At 48.9% G+C, this 25,764-nt stretch overlaps 1 protein-coding gene and 1 pseudogene across 5 annotated transcripts in view; one reads left to right on the top strand and one right to left on the bottom strand.

Moving 5' to 3' along the window:
* Pml (PML nuclear body scaffold) overlaps positions 1 to 25,534 on the top strand; it is a 36,172-nt gene extending 10,638 nt beyond the window's left edge. The window contains exons 3-9 of one of the 5 annotated variants that reach the window (XM_013112978.3): positions 6,449 to 7,029; positions 8,505 to 8,575; positions 11,808 to 11,951; positions 12,346 to 12,601; positions 13,027 to 13,079; positions 20,903 to 21,053; positions 22,007 to 25,534. In XM_013112978.3, coding sequence (XP_012968432.1) covers positions 6,449 to 7,029; positions 8,505 to 8,575; positions 11,808 to 11,951; positions 12,346 to 12,601; positions 13,027 to 13,079; positions 20,903 to 21,053; positions 22,007 to 22,788 — 2,038 coding nt within the window. In that variant the 3' untranslated portion in view covers positions 22,789 to 25,534. Of the gene's footprint in view, positions 1 to 6,448; positions 7,030 to 8,504; positions 8,576 to 11,807; positions 11,952 to 12,345; positions 12,602 to 13,026; positions 13,080 to 13,911; positions 14,991 to 20,902; positions 21,054 to 22,006 lie in introns of those variants that run through there. The other 4 variants (XM_013112979.3, XM_021226872.2, XM_013112980.3 and 1 more) reach the window with 4 other exon arrangements.
* LOC101829696 lies at positions 1,474 to 2,181 on the bottom strand (annotated as a pseudogene).
* Positions 25,535 to 25,764: the final 230 nt, after the last annotated feature.

Here is a 25,764-nt window from a genome sequence, read left to right as displayed (position 1 = left end):
TGGATAGTCTATTTTGCCATTTTGTTTAGTGAAAATAGATTAGACTTAAGTAAAAATAACTCAATCACTGTGCTCATCTAAAGAATAAAACTTGTCTTATTTCTTTGTGTGCATGACTCTGTATGTGTACACATAACTGTGTGTGGGCATGACTATGTATGTGCATGACTGTGTATGTGTACATGACTGTGTGTGTATGTACATGACAGTGTGTGTGAGTGACTGTGTGTGTATATGTAACTATGTGTGTGCCTGACTGTGTGTGTATATATGTGCATGACTGTGTGTGTATTTGTAGACTGGAAATTGATGTTATTATCTTCTTCAGTTGCTCTCTACCTTACTTTTTGAGACAGAGTCATGGAACCATGAGATCCCTAATTCAGCCAGACTGAAAGGCTGCAAACTCCAGGGATCCACCTGTCTGCCTTTCCAGATGTGGGCCACCATGCCTCGCTTTTTATTTGGATGCTGGGTATCCAAACTCAAGCCCTCATGCTTGTACAGTAAATGCTTTTCCAACTGAGTGTTCTTCCCAGCCCCCAATTTCACCTTCTCTCTTGCAGCATTTATTGACAAATTTTATTAATATTTATCAGTATGTAATTATAATGTATAATTACAGAATTCAGTGAGTTTCCCCAAAAGACCTCTAACTTTGTTCAAAAAAATTGGGTGTTCTTTATTACCATGGGACAGATGTGAGACACTTTTGGTTGTGATCAAGAAGGGTACAGTTTCTACACCTCGGCTTTTCCTTTGGGAATTACAGTGTGGAGGCACTGGGGAGTCTTGACTGGAGTAGGAGGGACCAAGATAGGCCAAGCTTTGGATAGTGTTTCAGCTCAGCAGTAACTGGGCAAAAATGAAGACAGTAGCCGTGATGTGACAGGTGAAGACTCAGAATTTTCTGTCACCATCTTTTTGTCCTAGCCTCTGCCACAGATAGCTGACCTCATAAGGCTTTTGAAGTAGATGAAAGTCGATTCATCCAATAAGAATTACTGATGAGGACTGGAGAGATGGCTCAGAAGTTAAGAGCACTGGCTGCTTTTCCAGAGGCCCTGAGTTCAATTCCCAGAAACCACATGGTGGCTCATGACCATCTATAGTGAGACCTGATGCCCTCTTCTGGCATAAAGCCATATATGCAGAGAGCACACTCATATACATAAAATAAATAAATAAGTCTTTAAAAATTTACTGGTGAATGTTGTTGGGGGCATCTTTAATGATCTCATAGTCTCTGGCTTGAGAATGGTGATACCATTCACCACCCTAAGGATGTCAGGAAGAGCTGGGGTACCCAGAGCACAATGGACTTGTTACCCACTGAATGAACGGTGTGCCAGTGTTTTAAGCCAGATCTTTTGAGTCTTAATACTCTTCCAGTTCCATGCTTGTTTTAGTAAGTGCTAACTGGCTGAGAAAAGTCTTCATTGCCTTCCTTCCACAGATTTTCAAACATTCCTTAGCTATTTGGTTCATCAGTTCCTACATATGACATTTATAATCATTTGGCTATGTTTTTTTAAAGTCTCATAATTAGATTTTAATGCCTTTATCTGCTTTTTAAAAAAATGTTTATCTGCATTTATTTTTATGCTGAATTTATTCCTGTGCTACAAGTTTTTGTTTCTTCAGTTTCTTTTGGGATATTTTTTTCTTCTGTGCAACCTCCGCTTCTGGCTTTGGAGCAATATGCCCCTTTTCCGTGGGGATCATCTTGATATGCAGGGGAGCTCATGTCAGTTAATCTGGCTGTGACTCCTGTAAATTCATCAGCACATCTTAGGTGTTTTGTTTACCTGGGTGTGTTCAATTACCAGAGAATCTACATCTAGACCCTTAAGCTCAGCATTACTCTCTGCATTTTTAAGCAGGTCCAGCAAAAATTCATCAGTCTTTTTTTTTTTTTTTTTTTTTTTTTGGCTACCACCCCTGTGTCCAGCCTCACTGTTTGGCCTGGGCGCATCTGCCGACTCCTCCATTGTACCGCCGGAACGGCGCTCACTGCTTCTTCAAAATGACATCTTTCAGGTATTTGGTGGCTTTTCAGATATCTATATCCTTGGTGGCCTGGGCAGTTTCACGGGTGTTCTCAAAGTGAACCCGAAGATCTGAGCCTCTTGACTTGCATGATTTTGTGGAGTTTTCTGGGTCAAGAGAGTAGCGAATCATTTTCATAGATCACCTCAGGCCACTTACAGGAAGAACTATCTTGCTATCAATAATCTTACAATATTTAGTCTTCCCAATCAGAAACTTTGTCTACTTTTCTGTTTTGTTTGTTGTTGTTGTTTCTTTTTCGAGACAGGGTTCTCTGTGGCTTTGGAGGCTGTCCTGGAACTAGCTCTTGTAGACGAGGTTTGTCTCGAACTCACAGAGATCCACCTGCTTCTGCCTCCTGAGTGCTGGGATTAAAGGCGTGCGCCATCACTGCCCGGTTTTTCTGGGTTTTTAGAATTTTTTTTATTTTAAAATTGCATTTATCTGCTTCTGCCTCCCAAGTGCTGGAATTAAAAGTGTGTGTCACCACCACCCAGCTCATTTATTTATTTTTTTAAGTTTTCATACAATATATTTTGATTATATTCTCTGCCCTTTCCCAACTCCTCCTAGATCTTCCTCCCTACTCAACCAATTGCAGGTTGTTCCTCTCTCTCTCTCTCTCTCTCTCTCTCTCTCTCTCTCTCTCTCACTCTCTCTCTCTCTCTCTCTCTCTCTCTCTAAAACAAAAAAAAATCCAACAGAAAAAGCAAATCCGTGGAATCTGTTTTGTGTTAGCCAGCTACTCCTGAGCATGAGGCCTGACCTGAGGTGTTCTTCATATACAAACCCTGTGTCACCTCATTGCAGAAGACTAATTTTCCTCTCCTAGAAGCTATCTGTTGCAAATGCTTCTTGGTTAGGAGTTGGACTTTGTGCCTTCTTCCATGCCAGGACATTTTACTGGTTGATTGTGTGCTTATGTCTGTGTGCATTTGCCACAGCTCAGAGGTCAACCTGAAGAAGTTGCGTTTTCTTTCCCTTGACACATGAGTCCTAGGGATCTAACTTGGGTGGTCAGCTTTGATGACTCTCAGCCTTATCTACTGAGCCGTCTCACTGGCCCCAGTTTTCTGCTTTTTAGACTTATTTCTAATGAGTCTTTGCTATTTTCTTCATACAAATCTTACATATTTCTTGCTAGTATGTTTAAGTATTGCATAACAGTTTTGGATTATTGTTGTGAATGGGACCCCCACCCGCCCCAATTTGTTTTTATTTCCTTTGATAGAATAAAATTAAGATCCCTGTCTCTCTTTCTCTCCCTTCCCCTCCCTCCCCTCTCCCTCTTCCTCTCCTTTCTGTCTCACTCTTTCAGTTCTGGTGTAGTATAGTCATTTTGCTGAGTAATTTCTTGTTGACTCAGTAGTGTTTTAGTTAATTCTTTCATATATTCTAGGAGGAAATACCTGACCTTTCCTCCTGGAGACACAGCTCTGTGTCTTGACTAAATCTAGGTTCTTGGCACCGCCCTCTCTGCTTCATTGCTGTTTGCCTCAGTCTGGCTCTGGCTCTGGGTAACAGGACTGTCACTGAGATCAGCCTCCATGGAGGGAAGAGCTGCATGCTTGGGGGTGTTCTCCTCCTACACTCTGGGCTCTCTGGGAATCCTTTGCCATCTTGGAATAAGCCCCCAGTGTCTGATGAGTGCCGAGACATCACCACTTTGAGTGGTCTGGGGAGGGTGAGAGCTGATGAAGCAGAGGACCAGGGTCTGACCTGCAGCTCTCTGTTAATGGTTCCGGATCTTGGTGGTCTTGGTAACCAAGGCCAATGTGACCCCAGATAAGACGTTTCCCCAGATCTCAAGTAAGCTTTTTCTTTACATTACAGAATATCTTTAGAAGTAGCTGAAAGTATTGGTCTTGGCACAGAACAGCATTACAGTGGTTAAGAACTTGGACGGAGGCTGCTACCTGGCTCCTGTGTTAATTTCCTATTGCTGCTATAACAAATAGACACAAACTCAGGAGTTTGCAACAATGCGGATCCCTAATATTGTCCCTCTGGATTTCACATGTTTGCAATGGGTCTGAGATGAAATCAAAGTTCCAGCAGAGCTTTGGGACTTGGGAGAATCCTTGTCCTGGTTTCTGTGCTGCCCATATTCCTTGGCACACATTCCTTCCATCTCCAAAGCCAACAGGAGATCATCACTCCAGCTTCTGCTCTCATCAGGTTCTCTCTCGGTCTCCTGCCTCCCTTCTTCCTTTTATTACAACTCTTGAGATAACACCTAGGTAACTCAGAATAATCTCTCAATCTTAAAATTCTTTTTAAACAATCTTTTTTAAAGATGTATTTATTTATGTGTTTTGATGCATGTATGTATGTGCATGTGTGCTTGGGACCCACACAGGTAAGAAGAGAGCCTCAGATCTCCTGGAACTAGAGTTACAAACATCGTGAATCACTGTGTAGGTGCTGGGAATCAAACTTGGATCTCTGAAAGAATACCAAGTGCTCTAAACTTCTGAGCTATCTCTGCAGCTCCTAGAATGTCAGGATTCTTTTTTTTTCGAGACAGAGTTTCTCTGTATTGTTTTGGAGGCTGTCGGTCCAGCCTGGCCTCGAACTCACAGAGATCCACCTGCCTCTGCCTCCCGAGTGCTGGGATTAAAGGCGTGCGCCATCACCGCCTGGTGAATGTCAGGATTCTTAATTTAATCACACATGTAAGGTCTGTGGCACCCATGCCACAAACAAGCCCAAAGTATCACGTCCAACTGTTTGTGCTAAGAAAATGTGTGTGCCGCCTTTATTGTTAGGAGAGAGAGAGAGAGAGAGAGAGAGAGAGAGAGAGAGAGAGAGTCTTTATTGCAAGTGCTAAGAGGTCTTTCTCTATTGTAAAGAGGGAGCAGCCTTATATACAGTCTTACAGCACAACCCTAGGTGGAAGAGATCTTGTTTTCTTCCTGCTAGATGTCGATGTCAGTGGGGCATGGCCGGGGCAGTAAGTCAGGACTAGAAAACAAGATGCTCTTGGACTGGAAAACAGGATGGACTTGCTGACTGACCAGACACTCACAGAGACCCCGTGGGGACTGGGGCCCAACAAAAGTCCCTTCACCTTGTAACATATTTAAAAAATAGATAGAATGAATATAATAAATACTGTGAAAGTCCGTTAGCCCATATATTGAATTGATTAATAAAAGCTATATATAAAATCACATATAATACTGTGATATACACTGTAGAACTGGAAAAATCCAATTAATTAGAATATCCATGATATCATATATTTGCCATTAATTAATAATTTTACATGTGTAAAATATTAAGATAGAGATATGCATCTAGCAATCTGTTATCTGTACTCTATTTCATAGAAAGAAAGGCACCCATACATTGGGCTGTCTAACATGAATGTTATGTTATTAAACCACTGTGCAATTCAGTCAAAAAATAAAAGGGAGCAAGAAGAAAGGCAGAAGTAAAATGCACAAACAGGAAATCACTGTGAGTTTTTGTCAAAAAGGAGCCTGTTGAACTAAACAGTTGTCCATGTAGCTATGATGGAGCTATTTAGATGAATACATTAGGTTTGTCCCTGTTAACCCAAAGAAATGCCCTAAATGAAAGCAGTAGAGAAGGACGTTATCCAGGTAATTGTAGTATGATTTTATGTTTTAATAACAAACATTACCCCTCCACATTGTTTAGCTGTAAGTCTTGGTTTCTTTTTCTTCATCTGTGAAAAGAGAATAGTAAAAGTACCCTGCCAGTGCTTGCAAAGTTGGAGTGACATGCGTGGAGTTTGGGTGTGGGCAGGTGAGAAGAAGAAACCTTCCCATGCTCAGCTGAGGCCTGAGTGGGCAGGGCGGGGTCAGAGCTAGGGTTAAGGGATGTTAAGAAAGGGCGGAAAGAGGTTATTTCTTTGTGTATGTGCCTGCATTGCTGCGTGTGTGGAGAAATTGTTACTGTGGTAGTTTGTTTACTTTTTATTTTATTTTATTTATTATTTTTTTTGGTTTTACAAGACAGCGTTTCTCCGTATTGTTTTGGAGGCTGTTGGTCCAGCCTGGCCTCGAACTCACAGAGATCCCCCTGCCTCTGCCTCCCGAGTGCTGGGATTAAAGGCGTGCGCCACCACCGCCCGGCTTGTTTACTTTTTAAAATGTGTGTATGATTGTGGGTGCACCTGTGCTTTGGCACGCATGTAGAGGTCAGAGGACAGAAGTCAGTTGTCACACCATGTAGGCTCTGGAGAATCAAACTCAGGCTGTTAGGCTTGCTTGAGAGCACTTTTACTCCCGAACTTGCTGGTGCTGTAGTAGCTTTTTACTGTCTGGTGTTTTATGCATAGACCCAGTACCATAGCCATCCATAGACACTGAGTAGGGAAAAGCATAAACTGAGAAATAGCTTGTCCTAAGTGGGTCTTTCGTGTCCTCAGCATCTACTGCCGAGGCTGTTCCAAGCCTCTGTGTTGCGCATGTGCGATTCTGGACCGCGGTCACAGCCATCTCCAGTGCGACATTGGCGAGGAGATCCAGCAGCGGCACGAGGAGCTGGGCACCATGACACAGGCGCTGCAGGAGCAAGACAAGACCTTCGACAATGCTCACGCACAGATGCGCTCGGCCATAGGCCAACTGGAGCATGCGCGCGCAGACACCGAGGAGCGGATCCGAGCACGCGTTCGCCAGGTGGTAGAGTATGTGCAGGCACAGGAGCGTGAGCTGCTCGAGGCGGTGAATGCACGCTACCAACGCGACTACCAGGAAATAGCTGGTCAGCTGGGCCGCCTGGAAGCTGTGCTGCAGCGCATCCGCACTGGTGGGGCGCTGGTCAAGAGGATGAAGCTCTATGCCTCTGACCAGGAGGTGCTGGACATGCACGGTTTTCTGCGCAAGGCACTGTGCCGCCTGCGCCAGGAGGAGCCCCAGAATCAGCAAGTCCAGCTGCGCACCAGCGGCTTCGAGGAGTTCAAGATGTGTCTGCAGGAACTCATCTCCTGCATCACCCAGAAGACGGGTAAGTGCCGAGGCCACACTGTTGTCCACAGGGGAAGGCGAGGCAGAAAAGGTGATCTCCATGAAAGACGGCTATGAGGTCTTAGGTTCCAGAGGGCGGAATAAAAGGATATAATGATCTGGTGTGGCAGGCACCCGGAGAAGGCACTTTGCTAACTTGTAAGACTCTATGGAATAGACGTGACTTAATCAACTTTAAGGAATGTGAAAATTGAGAAACTGCCGAGCTGAGAACCGGATGTGGTATCATTGCAGCCCACTCCAGGGACCTCTTAAGTCCCCTATGCCCAGAAAAAGAGAAGCTAACTGGGATGTAAGGAGAGAAGGAGGCTCAGAAAACCTAGCAACAGGGTACTTGGTCAGACACTGAAAGGAAGAATTCCCCTAGAATGAAGCAGCCAACTCCCGGCCTCTAGGTCCTGAGTACCAAATACTGAGTACTGAGTACTGGCACTGAGCTCTTATGAGGTACAGAAGTGACAGGCCAGTTCCTACCTCAAAAGTCGTCCTATTCAACTGGGAGAGGACCCTGGGCCACGTAGCATAGCCTCATGCTTGGCTCTGAATCAAACTCCAGGAGCTGTGCCCTGTATGAGCTGGTGGCATCAAGGGCTGTTCAAAACAAACACCATGAGTGTACATGCATACCTTCAGGGTTTTTGTTTAAATCTTTTGGCTAGGTCAACTCTGAGCAGCTATTGAGGGGTACCCCTCCTGGCTCCTGGCAGGTTCCAGGAATAGGGGCTCCCTCCTGGAGCTGGTGGCTATGAGCTTGTAAAGGTTCTAGAATGGAGATGGACTTGTATCTTCTTTATCTAGGCAGCGAATGATTCCCTGTAGTTGGACCTTTTCATTGGGACTGCTGGGACAGCCAGCTCCCCAGTAATGACATGGGGACTTATTATTAATTAGAAAAGATGGACCATAACTTAGGCTTGTTCCTAACTAGCTCTTACAACTTAAATTAGCCCACATTTTTATCTATGTAGGACTACCATGTGACTCAGTACCTTTTCTCATCAGGGCAAGTTCATCTTGCTTCTCTCCATGCTTCCTGGCGATTGTGCCCTTCTTCATCCCAGAGAGCTCTCTCCCTGTCTGCAAGTCCCGCCTGACCTCTTTCTGCCTAGCTATAGACCATTTAGCTCTTTACTAAACCAAGGAGAGCAACACATCTTCGCATTGTACAAAACGATTATTCCACACTTCCCCAAAGACGATAAGATGTGCACTTGGGATTTAAAGTCAAAGGTATCACCCCTTGCTACCTTCCCTTCTCTGTTCTTGCTGGGGTCATGCCTACAGCAATCAACTCCAGTTCCTCTGTGGAGACACGCTCAGTAGTGAATATCCAGGAAACACAACAAGGACCTCTCTGTGTCACTGTCCAGCCCAGAATTCCCCTTACTAGACTGCCCTTGTGCTTTCTCTGTTTTTGCTTGTTTTTTTATTTGTTTGTTTGTTTTGTTTTTCCAGATGCAGCAGTAGCCAGGAGAGCCAGCCCAGAGCCAGCCAGTACTCCCAGGGAATCTTTGGACCTTGAGCAGGTGAGAGGTGTTTGATGTGTGAGGAGGGGCGTTAGGCAAGTTGATGGGAGTCCTGATGTCCTGTGCCAGCAGGGAGAATGCCTGAGAGGGGGCAGCAAATGACTGGACTGGAGCTCTCAGGAGGAGAGTTTTAAGAAAGTGGTGAGGAAGGGTTGACTGGCTGGTGCTGGGTTCCTAAATGTCTCAGTAGCTCTTGATGGGCCATGCTAGTTCAGGAAGGGTTAGACCCAGGGATGGGCAGGAAGTGAAGGAAGTAAACATAAACAATGGTCCTGATGCATGCTACACAGGATATCCCTGAATGTGTGAGCCATTTTCTGGGGCTGGCATAGGTGGACCTCCACTCCTACCCACATGGTTCTTAGATTTAAGGCTAGGTAGGAGTGACATCTCACTCCCACAGATTCCAGGACCATCATGTGTCTAAAGCCTACAGTTTCTCAGAATGGGAATACATCCTTAGGCGATCTCATGTTGGTGCCTTTGGGGACAGGAAACTCATTCATTCTTGAGGTGGTACTCCTTCCTCTGCTTGCTCTGACTTAGTACTTTCCACGGTAGAAATGCACAGGCATCCTTTCCATTCTCCTCCACTGATGCTCATAGGCATGGCTCCCTGCAGCAGGATCGGCCCTCTCAGTTCCTTCCTGAGCCTTCCATCTTTCTCCTCCCCAGCTTGGTCACTCCATTGTGTATATCTGCATGTTAAGATATGGGCCCAGGACCAAGCTCTGGTGGGCAACAAGGTTATTAAGCCTTGAGGTGGCCCACAGGCAAGAGATTGCTGTGGGCTACAATAGTCAGGAAAAGCTTCCTGGGGTGGGGGGAGGCAGGACTCGGTGAATTTTATAGCTACAAGAGATCATGGAATCTAAAGCCCCCTGCGGAGATACAGACCCAAAGAGACTCAGCTGGGGAGCAGTTTGAACTTGAGCTTTACTCTGCTTTACAAAACTTCCTGCTTTGTACCACAATCATCGCCTGAGTGCTGAGGGTAGGACTCCAGAAAAAAGTAGGTAACAGCTTGTGGGTGCAAAGGTCAGGGAGGCAGGCCCAGACCTACCTCAGGGTAATGTAACTGCGTCGTCAGTCCTGTCAGGAGAGGCAGCTCTGGCCCTCACAGCACTGCCTCAAAAGGGAAAGTTTCTGTGATTTTAAGACTCTAACCAGGTGCTTCTTAAACTACCTAATGTTCCCTTTAATATGGCCTCTCATGTTGTGATGACCCCCAACTATAAAATTATTTTCATTGCTACTTCATATCTATAATATAACTATAATTTTGTTACTATTATGAATCGTAATGTAAATATCTGTGTCTTCCAATGGTCTTAGTCAACCCCTGTGAAAGGGTCATTCAACCCCCAAAGGTTCTGAGACAGCTATAAATCACTTGTGACTTTCCCCTCTTACTGTCTTCTGATTCTTTAATGCCAGTGAGTGGATGCCTTGTCCACAGGGAGTTCCTGGCCTAAGTAGAATGACAGTCAGCAATTTCAGAACTATAAAGGCAAAGATAAGACATTTAAACTTTTTGCTTCCGTCCTGAGGATGGAATCTGAGGCTTGGCATATGATAGGCAGGTGCTTTTCCATTGAACTGCCTGCCCAGCCCCATGTTTAAATTTGCATTTGAATGTATATCTTTAGTACTTTTGGGGTAGTACCTAGGAGTAGAATTGGTAAGTCATGTTGTAATTTATTTCTTTTTATGTTATGTGTTATAAGTGTTTTGCATGCAGGTAAGTGTACCATATGCGTGCAGTGCCAGCAGAGGCCAGAAGAGGGTGTTGTATCCACCAAAACTTGGGTTACAGATGGGTGTGAACTGCCATGTGAGTGCTGGGAACTCAAAACACTGAGCACCAAGTCTGACCTGGAATAGTAATAAAACTGTGGTGTTCATTAGCCGTCCTCATCACCCCTACTAGTGGAACCCTGTATGTACTACATACTCTTAGATCTGTCGAAGGTGTTTGGCACGTTTCAGCCATATCAGCATATGAAGCAAATGTTATCATCCCATTTTTTGGAAGGAGACTGAGGTCCAGTGAGTTTTAAGTAATCCCAATGTGTAGCAGCTGCTGGACAGAGTTAAGACTTGGGGGGAGTGTCAAGTCCCGTCCCTATTAGCCCCACATTGAGGGGCTTTATGTCGCAGACTGATGTCTTCGGAACCAGCCGAACAGCCCCGGGCCCGTTCCTGAGTGGGGGAGTGTGGATGAGGTTAGGCTAGCTATCTGGCGTTAAAGAAAAGACAGAGACGTAGGATCATATCAGGAGGGCAGTCAGTTTATACTCAATGCACCCAGTTTATTCATGCATCATCTTAAGTAACTATCCAAAGGTGGGGGGACAAGAGCAGAAGACATCTATTATCGTGTATAAGGGGCAGATAGCTGGGTGGTGGTGGTGCACACCTTTAATCCCAGCACTCAGGAGGCAGAGGCGGGCAGATCTCTGTGAGTTTGAGATCAGCCTGGTCTACTGGAGCTAGTTCCAGGAGTTCCAGGACAGCCTCCAAAGCCACAGAGAAACCCTGTCTTGAAACAAACCAAACCAAAACAAACCAAACCAAAACAAAACAAAAAGGCCAGATAGCATTTACTTCCCTTGGTTGCATGTAGCTACACTAGCTGCATGTACACTTGGCCATCGAGCACTCCATACCAGTACACATCACTATCCATTAGCCTTCAGGGTGGGTGTACATCTTGCCTTGACCTAGGTCTATTGTTATTTATATAGGAGCTATTCACCGCCAGGCCTGGACATCCTGCAGCTATTAGCTGACATCTTAAAGACAATAGAAGTTTAGGCTCTCTGAACTCCTGGCAAGATGGAATAGACATTCAGTACAGGGTAGAGGCAAGCTTGTGAGAGGCTGGACTTGGATGTTCTCACTGCTGCAACTCCACCACTGCTGAGGGACATGCTGCTCTCACAGCAAGCAGCTTGTCTCTAGAGGCATGCAAGCTAGGCTAGTTGTTAGGCATGTTCTGAGGAGTTGGCGTTGTGGTCCCTGAGCTGTCTTCCTGCCCTGTCAGGAAATTGAAGTGGTGCCTGGGTACCAGCAACCCAAGATCAGAAGAAGGTGACATCATGGAGGGTTCGGGAAAAGCTATTTGTCCCAGTGAGCTCTTCGATTGGGACCAAGAAGCTTAAAAGTGAGGCATGTTGGTAGGCCCAGGGTCCCTGGCCATTTCTGACTTTCTTGTTACCTGATTTTACAGCCCAATGAAGTACAGAGGTCAGAGGCCCAGGCCGAGGCCCTGAATATGTCTAAGACTCACTCTGTGGCTGTGGTACAGTCAGTGCCCGGAGCACACCCTGTGCCAGTGTATGCCTTCTCTGTGGAAGGTCCCACCTATAGAGAGGTAAGTCCTCCTACTCAGCCCCATCTTGTCTGAAAGGGTCAGACTCCAGCCAACAGTGAGGCACAGCGGATGAGAACCTGTGCCTTCCTAAGGTCTTCATTCGCTCAGCATGTGCCCCATATTCTCCATTCCTCTGGGATGCTCCCCTCCCAATAGACTTGAGTGACTCTCAACCCAGCTGGGATGCTGACACAGCCAAAGCCAGGAGGTCGACAGAGATCATTGGCAGTGTGCATGGCAACCCAAGAGGGTTTCCTGTTTGCAGAGATATGGTCAGCAAGGCCAAAGGAACAGGAGCAAAACCATGCCACAAGCCCCTGGCACCAAGCTCAGGGTCCTCAGCCCAGCAACCATGGAGACACCTGAATCACCCCTGTATCTCTCCGCTGTGCAGGAGGCCTCTCAGACAGTCACCCCCAGGAAGAGGAAGTGCTGCCACACCAATTGCTCCAGGAAGATCATCAAGATGGAGTCCACAGAGGAGGATGAGGACAAGTTGAGCACTGGCTCCCCTGAGCAGCCCAGGCCCAGCACTTCCAAGGCCGTCTCACCTCGCCATCTGGATGGGCCTTCCGACACTGAGAGCCCTGTCCTAGAAGAAACCCTCCTACTCACCAACAACCTTGTTACCAGCGACACAGGGGAAACAGGTAGGGAGATCTCAGGCAGGCTGGCACTTCTTGGGTAAGACCCTCTTGCCGTCGTCAGAGATCTAGAACACCTTCAGCCCCCACCTCACATTCTGGTCCCACCTGGGCGCTCAAAGCAACCGGGATTCCTGTGCACACTTTGCTCTGAGCTGCCACTGAGTATGGTGGAGGTCATACTTTGCTGTGATTCCAATGTGGGACAGATACCTGAGGGGCTACGCCCTGGTTCTAACTTCTTTCCTCCAAACTCTGTCAGTGCCAAACACTGTGACTGAGACATATACACACTCCATGTCCTCCTGATGCACACAGGTGAGGGCATCTGTCACCCCCAGCTTACAGGGACTCTCCTGGGTGGCCACTTCTCACCCCAGCCAGTGGAAATTTCAGAAAGGACTTAATGCCACCACTTCTCCTCATTTCAGAAGAGCGAATTGTGGTGATTAGCAGCTCAGAAGACTCAGATATTGACAATATGGTGAGTAACTCGGAGTTCAGCCTAGGACTCCTGCCTCCCCTCATTTAAGATCCAAAGGCTGCAGCCACAGTAGGTGACTCTCAGGCTCATCTGGCACATGAGAAATTTTCCAGCAAGGCAATAAAAGCCTAAACTGTACTAAGGAGAGTCTGCAAGTACTGGCTGGCTGCATGCTTAGTGCCCTGTAGTCCTCTCATGACACCAGGCAAGAGTGCCTCTGAAGTGCTTGCTAGACTGCTTCCTGCGGGACCTGGCTGTCCTCTGGAATATCTGAAGCCCTTCTCTATAAGCTTCCTTATATTTTTTCTATCTAAGTTCTCCATGAGAGCTGGACAAGAGTTCATGCCAGACATAGTGGTTCATGCCTTTAATCCCAGCACTTGGGAGTCAGAGGCAGGTATAGATCTTTGTGAGTTCAAGGCTGGTCTGGTCTACATAGTGAGTTCCAGGACAGTCAAGGCTATGTAGAGAGATCCTGTCTGAAAAACAAACAAAACAACAGCAACAACATCAGTTAATGAAGGCTAGTGATGGATAGAGGTGTCCATGGGTTATAAATAATGGACAGGGGATGTCTTCTTCACTTTTCTATGACCCCATGACAAAGGCATCTTATAGTAGAAAGAGGTTGTTGGGATTTATAGTTTCAGAAGGTAATTCCATGACCATCATGGCTGGGAGCGTGACATTAGGCAGGCACATCTGATCCACAAGCACAAGTTACAGAGAGAGCTGCCAACTGGGAATGGCATGGGCTTTTGAAACCTCAAAGCCCATTGCCAGTGCCACACCTACTCCAAGAAGGTCACACCTCCTAATCCTTCCCAAACAGTTGCTCCAGCTCTTCTGAGCTCCAACACATCTGAGCTCCAACACATCTGAGCTTATGGGGAACATTCTCATTCAAACTGCCACAGGAGCACGTGCAAGATTTTACTTCTTATTAGAAAATTTCCGTAAAGGCATCTTATGATGACTCTTCTGTGCCTGGAGCTATGTCACCAGAGACTAGGCTGTTAAGTGTCCAGGGAAAGCAGAGTTCTTTCCAGCCTGCAGTCTGAGATTCCGTATTGGAAAATATTTGGAGCCACAGGGATACCACTGCAGCACCCTCTACACCCACCCACTCCTCCCTGCTGAGCACCCAAAGAGCCTCCCACCCACACTGGACCTCCCACTCCAACAGGGCCTGCGGTCTACCTCAAAGCACCTGCCAGCCACCAGCTCGGTCTTCCCATCATCCCACTGAGGAAGCTGCCACCACTTGCCAGAAGTATGCCGCTGCCCTCTATCAGATCTGCATTTTCTCACACAAAGCAAGGAGAGCCACCTGCCTTCATCACACCCTTGGTGGTCTATGCCCCCAGGGATACTATCTCCTGACCCAGGCCTGCTCTTGTAGCTCAGGCCGCCACCCCGCCACCGTAGGGCTTCCCAGGCACCTGCTGATGCCTACACTCAGAGGGGGCATCAGCACACTCTGCTGGATGTGCAGGGCTCTCCAAGGGCTCCCCCGATTTTAACCAATGGCTCTGCAACTTACCTTTTCTCCCTCGTGGCTTCTCAGCCTAATGGCTTCTTCGGTGAGTGCTGAACAGGTAGCACATCTCAGAGATTCCAACAAAGGCTGCATGGAAAATGGAAAATCCCCAAGTTCAAGTCCCATCTTGAAGTCTTTGAAATTTCATTACCACAATCCAACCCACCCAAGAGACCTCATCCTTACCAGTCCAGGCCTAGGCCCTCTATCAGATGGGCCTCTGAGAACCTCAGTTCTTCCCTCCTCTGTGGCTACTTGCCACCCCACCCCACTACCTGCAGTCTTGTGGCCAGATATCCCTGCCTGTGAATGAAGATTCTCCATCCCAAGGCCTGGCAGGAATGACTGCTCAATAAATACTTGTTAAATGATCTCCGTTGTGAACCCTTATTCCACAGCCATCAGGTCCCGTGTAGAATCTTCCCCGTGGGGGTGTTTGTCTTCTCCCTGTATGGAACTTAGCTCTTCTCTGGAGGAGACCATGGCTGTCTTCCTTCCACACTTATGAGCATCCAAAGTGGGGAAACAGGATTCGCCCTGTAACGCACCGATATTTCCTGGTGGCTTTGAGGTCCAGCTCTTAGGTTGTAACTAACCTTGTCTCCTCAGTTTGTCTCGGACCATCTGCACCCTAGATTTCCTTTTCCCCTTGTGTCTTGCTTTCTTCCTGGTTGGTTTCAATCCCCACCATCTGTCCTGTGCTCCTTGATGTCTGAAGGATCTTCAGCCTGCCACTTCAGCTGCCAAGCAGTGATATGGCCACACCCCGTTCCTTGACACCCTATCTAAATGGACAGCTCTGACTCAGACCACAGCTTCTCGTGCCTCGAGCCCTCAAACCTACCATCACCTCCCTCCAGCTGAGGTATTTCAATCATTACCTCATCTGGCAGAAAGAACCAGAGTCAGGGCCCTGTTGACTCTCTGCTGCCCCCTGGAGACAGATTGGAGAGAAGCCACACAGGAAGGCAAAGGGCTTCCCAGGGACACTTCTCTGGGCTTCATTCCTGTCCGCTCTCTTACCCGATGACTGTATGCTTTGCTCCTGGGAGGAAACAGAAACCCTTTTGACAGTGTGGGGATCATGGGTGTCTGCTACCTAATTACAGATTTGCCTGTTGCTGTCACTTCCCTTCATCTGCCCCTTCTGCCTGCAAGTCGGCCTGCCTCTAAGAGCCACGCCTGTGTCCTGGCCCAGCCCCTGCCCGGTGGGAGGCCTCGCTCTATCTCTTGCTGCTCATCGGCCTGTGACTTCTGACTCACCTGCTGCCTCCTCATCAGTGTCTCCCGCTCCCTGCTTCTCCCTGGGCCTGTGCTTCACGTTGCCCCTGGTCTCACTTCCGCAACCCCCCACCGTGCCTGCAAACTCTGCCTCTCCGCACAGTGGCCCTCGATAGTCCACAGCATTCCTGACCGGGCTGGCCTCTTCCCAGAAGTCTGCTTTCTCTGTGCATCTCTAGGTGCTCCATTCCAGGTCTCCTTGCTCTTGTAAAGGCTGACATTCTGGCATTGGCCCTGGCCTCTCTTCTCCCTGTACTCTGTGCAGCCCACTCTGACTAGTTGTTGCCCAGGGAGAGCTGATGCCCGCGCTTGCTCCTGCCTGTGAGACCGGTGTGTCAGGACCTTCCAACAGCTCTGCCTGGATGCCCTGTATGTACCTCACACATTCTTTCTTTCTCACAGCATCTCTCTGCCGTCAACCTGGATACACAAGCTGAGAGTCCACGAGACCCCTTTGCCTTATTTCTCACCTCCAGCCAAAATTTGGTCCTTGCCTTCCCGTGGCCTATATTCTTCTGTTACCCAGACATTTCTTTCTAGCGCATCATCTTTGATAAAGTTCAAACTACTGCCCATGGATGGAGGTGGAAACCTAGGAAGGAACGGTGGAGAAAAGCATTCCAGCAGTTTCCCTGGATGTTGTGCAGGGTTGAGCCCGGGAGATGCCACAAGCAGCGTAGCAGCAGATGGGAAGAGGAATAGGGTTCCAACTCCACTATCTTTGGGGGTACCCAGGTCACCAAGGGAGGAGGGAGACATATTTCAACTTAGGAGGAGGTTACCAGCTAGAGGGCATTGTTCACTGTGCAGAGTGAGCAGAAGTAGAGTCTACCTCTTTTGTGTATATAGGTAAAAGAGTAACCATTACGAGAGTCCCAAACTTAAAAAATAAACTAAGTCCTCTCACGCATTTCACTCCCATCTTCTAGGACCCTCCCAAACCTCTGAGGCACTGTAGCATACCTCCCCACAAATACCCACTCTGCAGTTTGGAGGGAGGGACAGTGCTCCAGGCTACCCAGCCAGATAGCCTTGCTGTGGGGCCTTTGTTCTGCCTTTCAATGAGGGGCTGTTTTGTAGTACTGGCTTGTTTGGATGATAGCTTTTCCTAGTGAGCCAGTGGGGGTAGGCCCCAGCGTGACCTGCAGCTTTGTCTGAGGAGAGAGACTGAGCAAGGAGGAATGCATTGGAAGAGCTTGCCCTTACAGCAGGGTCACAGATTAGGAGCAGAAGGCAAGTCCTAGTCTCTTGTAGAGTCCATGAGATAAGAACTGTTGTTTAAACCCTGGAAGGGTGGGCAAGCCCTGCACCTAGCCAGGGCCACTGTCTGAGGAGTCACAGCAGAAGAGTTAGGTACTCTCACCCATATTTGTGACAGAGGAAGGCGTCTGGCTAAGGGGACAGGCTGTGATAGGCCTAGAAATGATGATTGACAGAGGAAGGGAGGCCCATGGGCAGCCGCTGGTGCAGAGATGCAGCCATGGCTCCGATGAGTGTGCATATCAGAGAATGTGAGTCAGGCGCTTGGCTCAGAAGCTAGGACCTGTTTGCCTAAGAGCGGAACTGCCTGCAGAAGGGCTGGAGCAGCGGGCAGAAGGGTCATAGCAGCCAATTACAGATGGATTGGTTCCCTAATACCTTTGTTGTGTCTCCAAGGCCTTCAAGACTGCAAGAGCTAGGACTTTTTGTCTGTAAACCCCAGAGATGCATGTGTCTTGCTAAACTGAGGCCAGCTGTATCTGAAGCTTGAGTGCTGAGGGAGTTCCCCAGGATCACAACTCCCACTGGACATTGATGGAAGATTCTAGATGGCTCCTTCAAGCTGTGTGCCAGCTTCCTAAAGGGTTTGGCATGTGTCTGTTCAGCTGATGATCAAGCATGGAATGAACCCCTATGTAGACCCAGGGTTTTCAAGCCTGGCTATGCACTGAGGGGTTTAAACAATTGCAGATTTCTGGGTCCTACTCCCTTAAACTGTAATTGAACTGTTCCATGTGCAGCCTGGACTTCCAGAACTTTTTATGCCACTCAAGCCTGGCAAAATCAAGTACCACTGAGTTGGGGGATTTGATTACGCATCTAGGTGAGAGGAATGTTCTTTTGTTTTAAAGAAAGTGGCATTTACACAGAGGGTGTGATACAAGAGGGACAAGAAAGGCTGGCTCTTGCCTCTGCCTGGGAACAGGGAAGGAAAGAGAGCTTATAGCCCACAATGACGCTTAGGTTCCCCATCCCATCCCTTGGGCTCTCATCATCACTCCACGGTTTCTTGAAGTATTTTGCCCTTCCCTTTGCTGTTCTCACTCCTGGACCAACCTCTCTTTTCCTCAACCCTATTCCCTTCTGTGCCCACTTCCCTTTCCCCCACCAGCACCTGTCTGTCTGTCTGTCTGTCTGCCTGCCTGCCTGCCTGTCTCCCCCTGTCCTCCTTCACACCCTGTTCTGGTTTTTGGAATAAGATGGAGGCGTTAGGGCTGCAAATGTGACCGGAGGCTCCCTTGCTGAGCCAGGAGGAAAAGATGCTGGTGCCAGATGCTCTGTCTTCCCTCCCTGTAGGCTCTCCTCTTTAGAAATGTCTTGTTTAAGTGATGCTCTCCTGCCAGGTTGTTTGGGAGTTAAGAGAAGAGGCGAATAAGGAGTTTACAGCTGCCTAGCTTAAGTACACAGTGTTCCAGAGAAACCAGCCTCTGCCATAGTGCATGGCCGTTCTCAGAGATGGGGGGGGGCAGGGCTGTGTACAGGCTAAAAGATAGACCCAGCCTTTCCTCTGTCACAGCACAGAGGAAAGGGAGGAGGCATCTTGTTAATGAGACACCCACAGGTTTTCTCAGAGAAGGCAGACTTAGAAATGAGGCTTCCTGCCATGTCGTGTGGAGATGAAGGTGCTAACCAAAAGGTCCAGCTGAGTGGCACTCCAGGTGTCCTGCTCTGGAAGATTGCCTTTGAGGCATAAAGGGACACCACCAGAAGGAGATGGAAGTCAATGCCAGGAGTCAGGTTGAAGCACCTGGAACCACAAAGGGGCTTTTGAAGTAATGTTTGAAGCTAGAAGAAGACCAAGGAAGATGAAGCCTGTGTGTCATGCCAGTGGCAGCAGAATCGACTGGGCTAGTGAGCCGGCTCTTCAAAGATTGGCAAGAGTGAACATTCCCAGAGCAGGGAAAGACATGGCCAGGGTGGCTCAGCTCTGCCCGCAAGTCCACGTGTGAGGATGGACACTGGGACCTACAGACAGAAACCCTGAACAGAGGAACAGACACTGGAAGCCACAGACAGAAAATGACCAATTCTTCCACGGGAAAGAGGACTGAGTCCTCTGCTCTCAGCTAGCAACTCGGAGGACACCTCCAGAAAGGCCCTAACAGGGAAGGCAAGCAATGTAGGGTCTCTGCGTGTAAGGCAGGCTAGGAAGAAGTTGGGGTGCTTGGCGCAGGACTTCAAAATGTAAGTTGAGTGAAAAGCAGCCTCCTATAGGAAAACCCAGCCCTGGCTTGCTTTCTGGTGAACAATATGACTTCTCTTGGCTGGAGGTTTGTGCAAAGCAGGTGTTTTAGAAGGATGGGTGATAAACACCATGGCCAAAAGCAACTTGGGCAGGAAATGGTTTATTTCAGGCTGCAGCTTTTAGTCTGTCATCCAGGGAAGCCAGGGCAGGAACTCAAGGCAGAGACTGATGCAGAATCCATGGAGGATGCTACTCACTGACTTGCTCGTCTGCTTTCTTATATACCCCAAGACCACCTGCCTAGGGGGAGGCACCACCCACAGTGGGCTTTGCCCTCCCATATCATTCATTAAGAAAATACCCCACAGGTTGCCTAAGGACAGTCTTATGGAGGCATTTCCTCAATTGTAGTTCCCCCTTCTCAGATACCTCTAGCTTGTTAACAAAACAACAACCAGGACAACATTTAGCTTTCTCTCAAGCCAGGGGCATTAGCTGGAGGTCACGGTGAATAGAGGCCTCAGCCCTAAGTGATAACTCCATTGACAACCAGAGCAGTCCGTAGGAAGACAGACCCGGGACCTTGTCTAAGCTCTGTCCCAGCAGTTCCCCACCTCCCATTGGGCCCTGTCCAAAGTCCAAAGTGACATTAAAGAACATTTACAGGCTGTGCTGTTGAGTGACTGTATTATCCTCAGACACTCTCACTCCTTGGGAAAATCTCAGAGATAGAGAGAGCCCTTCCCATCCTTGAGGGCTTTAAAATGGTGTTTCCCCAATGACAACCTTGCCACTGCTGGGGAGTGGAGCCACTTAGAAAGCCTGGGGTGGATCTTGGAACTCCAAGGCTCCTTAGTGCAACTGAGGTCTGGATGCGGAGAGTTCAAGTCTCCAGGATCTGAGGCTCCAAGCCGCTCCCGCCCAGACCCTCTCCCAGCCAGTGAATGTGTGTCCACCTAGATATGGACTTTAAGAAGCCAAGTAGTCCTTTCCTTCCCTAAACTGAAAGGCACCATGGGTCAATCTGGTTTTGAGGGCTAGGAAAGCCAGGCTCCTGCCCCTTCCAAAGAATCACCTGGGGTTGTGGCTCCTATCTCGTTCCCATCGGTGCCATTTGTTTCTTCCGAGTCTGCTCAGAGAGGTGAAATTAGGAGCAGATATCTCAGTCCTTGTACACCTGAGCCGTTGGCCCCTTCCTTGAGCCTCCACGAGCAGGCACAGCTTGCCCCACCCCACTGTGTCTCACGCTTCACACACTTGTGCCGACACTGTGCACAGGCTGATGTCCCTCACCCATGCATCCCGCACTCAGGTCTGTACACATAATGCCCACCTGTATGGTCTCCCCTTTCACACCTCCCTTCCTAAGGTGCGTGAGCCAGCTCACACCTGCACGCCCATCTGTGCATCCCGTCTAATCTACCCTCTGGTGCACACAGATGCTCTTACTGTGCCAGCTTAGTAACATTCCTATGTCTCCCTGTATGTGTGCACACTCGGCAGGTCCTTCAGGCCCCTGAACTCCTGACCTATTGGCTTTTTTTGTGTGTGTTGCAGTCCTCCCACGAGCTGGAAGACAGCAGCAGTGAGTCCAGTGGCCTCCAGCTGGAGGGCCCCAATTTCCTCAAAGCATCGGAGGAGAGCCTCGCTGACCCCCGAGTGGAAGACAGGCCCCTGGTCTTCTTTGACCTCAAGATTGACAGTGAAAGTGGGTTCCCCAAGAGCTACACCATCTCTTTTTTATCTTAGTCTCTGAGTCCTCAGGGAAAGTGCAGGTAGAGACACCTGGAAGGCTCCAGCCAGCCCTTAGCATTGGCAGGCCATGGCAGACAGGTGGACAGAGGACTCTGACCCCACCTAGGATGCCTGATGTTGCCATGTCTGCCTGAAGTGGAACCTGGGCATAGGAGGGAGACATGTAATGCCATAGGTTCGCTTCTGACAAGACCTTCTCTATACAGAGAGAGGCTGGGAACAGTGTGTGAGCTCATTGCTGACCAGTAATCCACACTTGAACTTTGACTATGATCACACATTCCCCAAACAGGCCCAGCCCACAAATGGATACTACATAAGGAGGTCTGCAGAACCTAGGCCACGGGGAGTTGTGACTCCTCCTCCTGGAAGCCCCTTGTCTTCCTTGCTGTCATCCCTGCCCTGGCCCCTCAGCTCTGACCCTTTGCCCTGGCTAACAGTTGTGGGCCCTGCCATTGTGGCCAGCCTACCAGCCAGAAGCATCAGGTATTTGGAGAGCACACACAAAAAAAGTCATCTGTAGGCTTCAGGGGGAGGCTCTGGACCATACTCCTAGGGGGTTCGCAGGCCATTACTGCTGTCTTCAATCCTGGGCTCTGATCCAGTTGGGACTGATGGGGTCTCTGGTGGTGGTGGAGGCTGAGAAAATTCAAAAGGGGCAGAGTTCTTGGGATTGGGCAAACTCGAGGGCAGGAGGGATAGGAGAAACCATATTACCCACAAGTGAGCCCCCGACCCCTTCCATCAGAGCCAGGCAAGAACTACATCGGTCCAAACACCATTTGGTTCCTGCCGGCAGGCCTCCAGGTGGGCTCTCTAGATAGTGGGTCAGCAGTCTGACCCCTTGCACCCACCTGGGTGCCTCCTAAACCCTGGAACCTCACCCTGCCCTTCTTTCCTGCCTAGCCCAGAAAATTAGCCAACTGGCAGCAGTGAACCAGGAAAGCAAATTCCGAGTACTCATCGAGCCCGAGGCCTGCAGTGTCTACTCGAAGACAGTCTCCCTGGAGGTTGGACTGCAGCACTTCCTCAGCTTCCTCACCTCCGCGCAGCGTCCCATCTTGGCCTGCTCCAAGCTGTGGGGGCCTCAGCTCCCCATCTTCTTCAAGGCCTTGGATGATATTAACAAGCTGTGGGAATTCCAGGATGCCATCTCCGGCTTCCTGGCTGTGTTGCCCCTCATTCAGGAACGCATACCCGGTGCCAGCAGCTTCAGACTCAGGAACCTGGCCAAGACCTACCTGGCGAGGAACATGAGTGAACGGAGTGCCCTGGCCGCTGTGCTGGCCATGCGAGACTTGTGCTGCCTCCTCGAGGTCTCCCCGGGGCCACAGCTGGCCCAGCATGTCTACCCCTTCAGTAGCTTGCAGTGCTTCTCTTCCCTGCAGCCCCTAGTTCAGGCTAGTGTCCTGCCTCCCGCTGAGGCCCGCCTCTTGGCCCTCCACAATGTGAGCTTCCTAGAATTGCTGACTGCATACCGCAGCAACCGGCAAGAGGGCTTGAAGAGGTATGGCCGCTATCTGAGCCCGCAGACCTCCTCCTCGGCTCCCACCCAGCTTGCTCAATACCTTCAGGCTCTGAGCACCTACATGGAAGGACTGTCAGAAGGGTGTGCCCCAGCCGGGTCAGAAGGCAACTCTACTCTCCCTGGCCAGAGCTTGGCCAAAAAGGCCTCCGAGCAGAGCTGACACAAAGGGATGCCTGGCTTAGCTGGGAGCCACAGGGGGAGGGGCGTCCTTGAGCTAGGCCCCACCCTTCACCACATTCCCAGGTCCTGGTCTCCAATACAGAACTTAGTTCAGAATAGGTGCCAAACACTGGAACCAAACACTCTTTCTCTAAAATTCCTGCAGCAGACGTCAAAGGCACCCCAGACCTAGACGCTCCCTCTAGAAGCCAGAATCAGGAAGACTTGAGTAGAGAAGGCATGGCCTCTGGGCTCATTGATTGGCCCTCATATGGCCCCAGGCACCTCACCCACCACTACCACGGTGGCCTTGCAGCTCTTCCCTGATGCTCAATCAGAAAGTCCCAAGCGATCTGCTGATAGCTCATACGAATAACACCCTCAGGCAGAGGTCCTCAACCTGCACGCTGTGACCGTTGCAGAACACACATTTCTGGTGGTCTTAGGAACCCCCAGCCATAACTGTAACCTTGCTGCTGAGCGGTGTCTCAGTTTCTAAGACAATCAGGAGCCCATGGTCGTGACCCACAGGTTGAGAACCACTGTCCTTACACTATACCAGCAGCCCCCTGGGCACCCAAAGTGCCTTTCAAACCAAACTGCCCTTCATGAATTTGGGTTCTCCCAGCTCTCACTATCCGGAGACCAACTGTGTTCATGTAAAAAAAAAAAACAAAAACAAAAAACAAACAAAACAAAAACCCACTTCATTCCAAAGGGGCGTCCTAGCAGGAGAGAGCTAGAAGCTCTTGCTCCATCCATGTCCCTTTCTACAGCCTGACCCTTCTAGCTTTGTGCTTTGTTCATCAGGCCACCTAACACCCTTGCACTCAGCCCTTCCAAGGGACACCCAGTAGGATACTTGCATTGAGAGCTTTGGGAAGGTGACTTTACTGAGGTCCCCCGAATGAGGCTGTCTGGAGTAGGGCCTGCAGCATTAACTGGTTCTCCGAGCGATGCTATCTGCTCAATTCTGAGCATCACTGCTGTCACAGACCATCTCCCCATCAAAGGGAAGTAGAGAAAGCACTGGCTGTGTATGTTGAATATGATTAGGAAAAGGCCAGAGCTCTACTGTTCTGTGAAATGAGCTGGCTGGCCTGCATTTTTATCTCCAAGTCTCCAGCCAGCTCTATCATCCTGGGCTTTCAGAGTGGGGGGCAGCTTGCTGGAGCCGCAAATAAGAAGCATCCTCACCCTTGGACCCTAGCTCTCATGCCAAGTCTTTGGTCCCCAACCTTATGATCATCTTGAAGGTCAGCTGTTCCCTACGGTTATCTGAACTGTTGCTGGTGTTGCTGCCTCCTTACCCTGACCCATTCCCTGCTTCCTGCTCCAAGGGAATTTCCCAGAGAGCCCAGAGGTCTGGTCTTGACAGGTTGGTGGTCTCCTCTCTCAAGTGGGTGATGCCTGCAAGCCCACAACTCTGACCCATCCTGATGTTTGAAGGCATCCTGTAGAAGTCCATTCCTACCATGGTGAAGCTGGGCTCCGACAGCAATCCATTAGAGCTCTGGTTCTGGGTGGGGCTGAGGATGGAGAGGAAAAGAGGCTAAGGCCCTAGCCTGGCTGTACAGGCAAGGCAGTGTTGGGGCCATGTCTCATACCTCGTCCTCAGCCTATCCCTGAACTAAACAGGGCCCACTGAGTCCCAGCTCCTCCAGGCTGGCTGTCTTCAGTTGCAGCTGACACAGATTAATGACAAGGGAGGAAGGAAAGCCCCGTCTTATCTGTCTGCTCTTATATATGAATTTTTGTTTTGTTTTTGATTTTTTAAGATAGGATTTCTCCATGTATCCCTGCCAGTCCTGGAACTCATTCTGTAGACCAAGCTAGCCTCAAACTCACAGAGATCCACCTGCCCCTGCCTCTTGAGTGCTGGGATTAAAGACGTGCACCACCAGTAACATCGTTATACCCCAAGTCCCACTCCTGGAGCTTTTTAATCTCTCACTTTGACCAAAAAACATCAAAGTTTAAATATGCTGCATGTGCCATTTTTTAAAAATTATGTCAAGATTTACCCTAACACCACCAGCAACCGCCAAGCCCTACAAGTTAGGACACTGGAATTCGGTTCTTGGCAGCCAGTGGCCATGATGTGGCTGTTAACACCCTGATTCCCAGGCAGCTCCTTTGTGAGGTAATGTATATTATATTTTTACTCTATGAGGTCTTTGATAGGTTCAATGAGAAGTTCAGTTTCCCTATCTTAAGGTCTTATTTCACAAACAAACAAGTTGAGAGTTGCCAATTTATAAGAAAACCAACAGCAAACCTTAGCAAAATACTAATATTAATACACACTATGTTGGGGGAGAGGGCCTGGGTCTGCAGGAGTCAGTAAGAGTCTCGTAGCCTCTGAGCAGTGGTTGTCTCTGTGTTCCTTGCACACCCCGTGGGAGAAAGACCTGGGATAGAGAGCAGGCTTCCTGGGGCCATTTGGCCATCTCTAGCCCAGCCCCTCTTTTGGGAACCAAAGACTAGCTAGTTCATGTCATGTGACTGTTCCTTGAAAGTCTCCTTTAGCCCAGCCCCAACCATGTTTCTCCAATCTGCACAACACTCAAACACTACCCAGGTGCCTGCTGTCATATACTCCATCCACCGTCAAAGTCTAGCCTCTCAGCAGATCTCCTAAATCTTGAGAGTCTCCCTGCTCACCACATACCAGGTTTATCCAGCTCTGAATTCAAGGTTTCTGTCTCACATTGTGTCTTTATTCTCCATTAAAGGAATGGCACGGCTAGGGTCCCTGGATGTGATGCACTGTCAGGACCCTGAACCAGCCCAGATAGAAAAGAAGCCAAGCACACACTATTCCCATATTCTGTCAGCAGAGGGCGCCACAGCCCACGTGTCTGGCCAGAGGTTGCTGTTTGGCAGGCCATTGTGCACAGCATTCCTGGGGTTGCTATCCTAGGCTTAAACTATATACCAACCCTTGGAAGTGTGCTGTGTATTCTTCTGGGACTAC

The sequence above is a fragment of the Mesocricetus auratus genome, unplaced genomic scaffold (assembly GCF_017639785.1).
Source record: "Mesocricetus auratus isolate SY011 unplaced genomic scaffold, BCM_Maur_2.0 Super-Scaffold_100022, whole genome shotgun sequence".
Classification (NCBI taxonomy): Eukaryota; Metazoa; Chordata; class Mammalia; order Rodentia; family Cricetidae; genus Mesocricetus; species Mesocricetus auratus.
Note: the sequence above shows the minus strand (reverse complement) of the source record. Positions and strands in the feature narration are given on the sequence as shown.